Source organism: Dryobates pubescens, chromosome 1, assembly GCF_014839835.1.
Source record: "Dryobates pubescens isolate bDryPub1 chromosome 1, bDryPub1.pri, whole genome shotgun sequence".
NCBI classification, from domain to species: Eukaryota; Metazoa; Chordata; class Aves; order Piciformes; family Picidae; genus Dryobates; species Dryobates pubescens.
Window position 1 is genome coordinate 65,609,455 of NC_071612.1, and position 6,092 is coordinate 65,615,546.

Consider the following 6,092-nt stretch of genomic DNA (forward strand, 5'->3'; position numbering starts at 1 on the left):
GTAAAATCCACACAGCTGGAAATTTCCAAGGGCTTGATTGCATTACTGATCTCTTCTTTCCCACTCCAGGCCAATGCCACATTGATTAGTTTGAGAGCCTGAGAGCCTGGCCTTTTTTGAGAGGACATCTGCTAAACCACTTTTCTTCTGTGAAGTGGGGAAGGGTTGATGCAACTGAGGCTGTTTCAGATGAGGACAGAGTTGGGAAGAAGATATAATTTGCAACATAATCCCTAGGAATGTTTTTTGAGTTACCTAACCAAACATAAAATACCAGGGTAGAGGAACACATTGTAATACAATATTGTCCCCAAATTGCCAGGTGCAGAAAGAGGATCACGGTGCTTCTCCAGCTGGCATTTGGCCTCTCTACCTCTCACCATGGCCTTTGTTGCATCAGACTGGGACACTGAAAATACTTAGGTAGTGCAGGACAGCATGCCTACTGCACTGGACAGGCTCAGATCATACATACATGCAGCACTTGTGATCCCAGCTCTGCCTGGGCCCAGCTTCAGTTAACACAGCACCACTGATCTCTCATTGCCCAGCTATTTCAGAGGACCTGGGACCACTGAGAAGAGTTCATTTTATTGTCATCTCTTCTTGGGCCTTTTTTACTTCCTGGCACTTGCAAGTACTGTTTTGTCTATACTGGGTGAATACTTGCAGTCCTTGCTAGTGCCAGTAATAGGAGAAACAATAGAGCTGTATTTTTACCATCAGAAATAACAAAATGGTGTTGCTTTTCAGAGATCACCAGAAGAGAAGACTCAGCTGCAGAGGGTGAGTACATACAAGCAAACAGAAGTTTTTCTTATGGATGCTGTCCTTCAGGACTGAGTTTTCTGTAGTGATGATGGCTGTACCAGCTGCTTGATACCTTGATCTGTCCTAATCAAAAAGTTTGAGAACAGTTGTTAAAATGCACTGCAATGCTTTAATAGAAGAAACACTGTGCAGGTTATTCCATGATAAAAAGTTACAGCAGGGCTATTGCATCTGGGAGGCAGAGTAATACACAACAGGTATGAACTGATGTTTGGGTATACTCCATCTATAGATTATTCATACCACCGCAGAGGAACATCTGTGAGTCAGAATAGTGCAGTGTTATGTTATCATTAATAATCAAATAACTGAGTTTGTCCCCAAACCAGCACTTTATCAATCCAGAATGCACATTCAATATTATTATGCTACTATCACCTGACTCAGAACAGAATTTAATGGCAATGTTTAGTTGCTTCACAGTAGCAAAAGTCGGCATCTGATGTGGAGAACATTCCCAGTACTCTCCTGTTATGTCTTTAGAGGAAATTAAATTCACTGCCAGGCAGTGGTTGCCTGGATGCAGAGCCCAAATACAGAACCTAAAACTTGTGATGAATCAATTGCCAAAGGCTTATGTTCAGCAGGCTGCCAACTATCTTTCGCACACCCCCGACAAGCGGAAAGAGAAAAAACCTTCTGGTTTGAAGAGGTCATGGGGAATCTGGTGAAACATTCAACTCTTCCTGACAATACAGTTAGAGGAAGAATGGAATTTGGCAACTCTGCTCACAACTGGCATGCAGCAAAACGCTCTTGGTTTAAAGCTCTAACAATGCCTTGTTCTTATGTTGTCGTGTCTGTGTATTAGGATAACCAGCGATAAGAGACTGATTGCCAGCCTTGGCTCTTTGTGTGGGAGGTGCAGAAACACTTCCCCATCAGGCTCACATAGATTGATGGTGCTCATTCACGATGATGTTAGCATAGCTGTGATGGTGCAAAGCACCCAAGAATCAAACCTCCCTTATACTACTGCTTTACTCCCCCACTGCAATTCTGAGCCTATTGTTTGTCCTAGACTAGATAGACAAGATGCAGAGTGCTTTAAAACAATTCTGTATTGTGATTGCAACCATCTGATCAGGCTTTAAAACAAACCCAAACAAACCCCTGCTCTTTTTGAGGCCATTTTAACATTGCTAATTTGACCTTTCTGAAAGGCTCACAGATCTCTCCTTTGAACAAAGAGTTTTGCATTTATTGTGCTCTGAGAGTTGATTTCAGATACAAAAAGGGAAATAAACTTTAAACACTCTAATTTCAGAGTCCTACAGCAATAAAAGACATCTTTTTTTTTTGCAGCATATGAGAACACAGTCCCCCAGGTCCAGCAGTGGGCAGTGCGCTGGATGGGCATCCGGAAGGATGGTAATTGTTTCAGAGCATTATTTTAATTCAGCTGATGTCAGCTCCCTTGAACCTCAAGGTTGTGAAGATCTTTGGTTCAAAAAAAAGCCATTTCCCCACCCTGCAACATGACTCCTTTGTTGAAGTGCAGCAAGGCTTCTCCTAACAACTTCTGTGGCTGTATGTTCTGCAGTTGAGTCTAGTGTATGAGGCATCTCATGGAAACAGACTTTATTCACGTGCAGTTGTGACCTTTTTTCCCCCTCTCTGTTTCAGATGAGTTCTTCCATTTTGTCATTCTTTGCTTTGCAATTGGAGCTTTACTAATTTGCTATTATTACTACCAAGGTAAGGCAAGACTTCAATAGGAGGGTGAGTTGTTGCACACTAGAAAAATAAACAAAGCTAAACTTCTATTTTGTTGCCCTAGATTGGACTATTTCCCTTGGAATTGGTTTAGTCACCTTTGCTTCTCTGGAAACCACTGGGATATACTTTGGTCTAGGTAAGTCTGTCTATGGCAGGCAGCTCTGCATCCACACTGAGGCTGTAAGGTCACACAGTCATTACACTGCACAAGTCTATGATGCCATAAATCATCACATAACAGCCCCACAACATCTCAGTCACAATTACCCAGTGTGGCTGGAGACAAATGTGCCTTAGTGACACTGGAGGGAGGGGTTGAGTCATTTTTAATTTTCAGTGATCACAAGACCCTGAGTCACCTCTTCCTGCAGCAATGGCTGAATGCTGAGTTGCCATGACAACGAATAATTTTAGCAGCCAGGCATCTTCCCAGACACACTCTACAAGGTGCTGTGCACTCAGGCTGCTGTTCATCCCCCAGGACTGAGGCAGCTGAGCACCCCGAGGACAGATGCTCAGCACAACCTGGATGGCAGCAGCTACTGAAAACAGTATTGAAACAATGACCATTCTCGGCAATCCCTAGGGATGCTGTGGGAAAGGTACAAGTCATGGCTTCCCAGCTGAGCACAGAAGTGTCCTTTGTAATCCTGTGCTAATATTTATGGCAGTTCATGGATGGTTCTCTCAGCAATCAGCTTTGTCACTACTTTGTTATTAATGATACTGCAAAGGTGCTTGTTTAAACAGTAAGCTTTGGGTTCTTTCATGTTGCAAGTGGCATTTGGGTTTTGCAGTTTTTCTGGTTTTATGTTTCATGTTGCTGTTTGGCTCATCTTGGGAAAAAATGTTTGTTTTCACAACTAGTGTATCGAATCCGGAGCGTGGTTGACAGCTTCGTTCCTCTGATTGACAAATTCAGGCCAGCAGGTAACAGTCACCTTCCCTAGACTACATCCATCTTCCCTACACCTTCCTGGGTACTTCCTTTTGGTTAAGTCTTAAGACCACCTTCTGTAAATCACAATTTCTAGTCCTAATATTGAACAGCAATTCTTTTGCTACAGTTAATGACAGCTGCTTGGGTTTGAGAATGAATTATTAATTATTGTTGGCATTTTCCATGAGCACTTGCATATTTTAAAGACTCTCCCCTTATGGGGTATGAGCTGTTTCCCAGCAGTGCCTAATAAGAATTCAAAATTCAGCTAGGCTTCAAACAGACTCCAGGCCTATGTTTATCTGTTTGTGAACACAAAATGGGAAGAATGCTGAGAGGCTGCAAAGATACAGGGTGAGTTGAACACAGTAGAACTCACAGTCTTGTCTTTCTCCATTGTGCAGGTCTGAGGAAAGCTGCCTAGGAGGAGGAACTCACAAGAGCTCTGCAAAACACTGCTGCCTTAAGTTTCTAGTATTAAAAGAACTGAAATGATAATAAAACCATAATGGCTACTGCAAAATATTGAGATGTTAAACAAGAGCAAGACGCTATTCCCTTTCCTCAAAAAAGGAGCTGAAACTGTGTTGCAGGGTTCCCTTCTTTCTTCTGAAGTGTTTCAGGGCTTAGCAGAACTCACAAGACAATTCCATTCTCCTTTCCTCCCCCCTGCACCCATGTTAGTCTGCCTGGTACTAAAATCAACAGACTGACCAATGTTATCCTCTGTGGGTTCTGGATTAGGCTCTGGATATTTCAGTAGGAATCTTGGCAGCCACAGAGCCACCTCCTCATCACCCCTTGTGATGCTGCAAACCAGGCAAACAGCAGCTACTTGCTTACACAGCTGAGCCCCAACAGTGCAGTAGCACTGAAGCAGATTAATTTATTGTGGCAGAACTCAATATAGTGGATGTATAATAATTGCACCCAGTGAAAGCTGGGTGAGAGTTTACGTGCAGTGACATAATGGTGCAGTAATGAGATTATTAACAACAGCAAATTTCATCTCTTCTGAGGGGAAAAAATAAAGTGCTTGATTTGAGTCACCCCCCAGCATTTTTATTCCTTTGAGTACAATAAAGAGCAATTCTGACTTTCATTGTATAGGGACACTACACATTGCTTATGTAGGGCTAATGCACAGAGACACCGCAAAAAAAAAGAAAGGGGATACCTTTAAATTGTTAATTAAAATGAACGGTCTTTCTACCCGTAAGATGAAGGCATCAAGGCCAAAGAAAGAAAATGTAATCTAAAAACCACTAGTTAAAAGATCCCAGAATTTTAGAGAAGCCATTTCAAGCCTTGCTCAGAAACTTAAACCATTTACTTTTAGTTGCACTTGAATTTAAATTTCAAGCACTGGTGCTGACTGCTCTTGCATGTTGCAGTTCCCATTGCAGATCCAGAAATAGCAGTGATTGTATGCAGGCCTGTACCAAGACAGCCCAGCATGGCAGAGGTTAAATTGAGCAATAATGATGAATAGAAGTTATTTTGTAATATCTACATTTTCATTTGCCTGTCTTTGAAGAGATAGCCTCATGTCACCCCACTACACAAAACCCCACAGAGAAACAAGAGGTATAAGAGAGATTAGTTTCCTATGCTGTAAGGCATCTTTCTGAAAGGTAATTTGTGGGATACTCAGGGGGAGAAACATTTCAGCACCAAATATGCTTTCGGGTTTGGTACTCTGCAGTCAACAAAATGAATTAGCTTTTAAACAGGCTGCTTAAGGGTAAAATAAGCTAAACATTTAAAAATTCACCCAGGGGAGCCCATCCTACAAGATGAAGAGCTCATCCAGATTAGAGCAGCTCACAAGTCAGTGCTAGACAGAAAAAAAAGCAACTTACACATCCAGCTGTATCCTTTCTGGGAAATTCTTGCTGTTCTTTCAGATCTTTTCGAGTTCATCTCAGCACTTCGAACAGTCCTGTCTCTTGCCCAACAGCAATGTTCTGCTCTCACACATCACCCTTGATGCAGTGCTGGCTAAGCACTCAAAAAACCAAGTTCCTATGAAGAGTTTCAACCTCTGTAAATGAGCTTGTGCTGCCTGAGCTACCATCCTCCAAGTCCTGCACTCCCTCCTGAGCCCATGGCTTGCCATCAAATTCCCATAGCTCTGCTGGGCCTTCACTTGCCCCTTTGGGTCCCCCAGGACCAGCAGGTATATTTCCTTCCACTTCAGCATAATCCAGCACAGGGAGTACTTCTTTCTGGTCTTTGGTTTGAAACAGCTGGGGGCAATGCAGCAGAGGAACTGAAGCAAAGGCACCAGCCACCCCTCTCCTGCAGTGCACATTCCTGGTTTCACTATCCAAAGCCTAACACTTCTGTCCAGTGAGGGGCTACTGAACTCTTCTAGCAGTGAGGAAAGAACTTGCTTCAAAACAGCCAAACTCCCTTCAAGACAGCAGTAAGTTGGACCAAATACAAGTTACTCAATTCACTCTGGGTAGCAATATCCAGCACCTGAAACACAGCCCACTCAGCCCTTCAGGGAGCTCCCCATCACTCCCATGCAGGGAAGGTTAGTGGCAGAGCAGAAAATGCTCCTGCTGCACAGCAGGCAGGCAAAAGGCTGCTGCCC

At 43.2% G+C, this 6,092-nt stretch overlaps 1 protein-coding gene across 1 annotated transcript; it reads left to right on the forward strand.

Annotated features, from left to right (window-relative positions):
* Positions 1-2,141: 2,141 nt before the first annotated feature.
* TMEM40 (transmembrane protein 40) lies at positions 2,142-3,991 on the forward strand. Its single transcript, XM_054171842.1, has 5 exons — positions 2,142-2,202; positions 2,458-2,529; positions 2,612-2,686; positions 3,418-3,480; positions 3,895-3,991. Exons 1-5 carry the CDS (start codon positions 2,184-2,186, stop codon positions 3,912-3,914), a joined length of 249 nt encoding a protein of 82 aa, XP_054027817.1. The 5' UTR covers positions 2,142-2,183; the 3' UTR covers positions 3,915-3,991.
* The last annotated feature ends 2,101 nt before the right edge of the window (positions 3,992-6,092 follow it).

Bases quoted from the DNA above. Each gene is read 5' to 3' on its own strand.
- TMEM40 (XM_054171842.1), top strand. The intron at 2,530-2,611 runs GTAAGGCAAGAC...TTGTTGCCCTAG, and splicing joins TTGCTATTATTACTACCAAG to ATTGGACTATTTCCCTTGGA. The intron at 3,481-3,894 runs GTAACAGTCACC...TCCATTGTGCAG, and splicing joins TGACAAATTCAGGCCAGCAG to GTCTGAGGAAAGCTGCCTAG.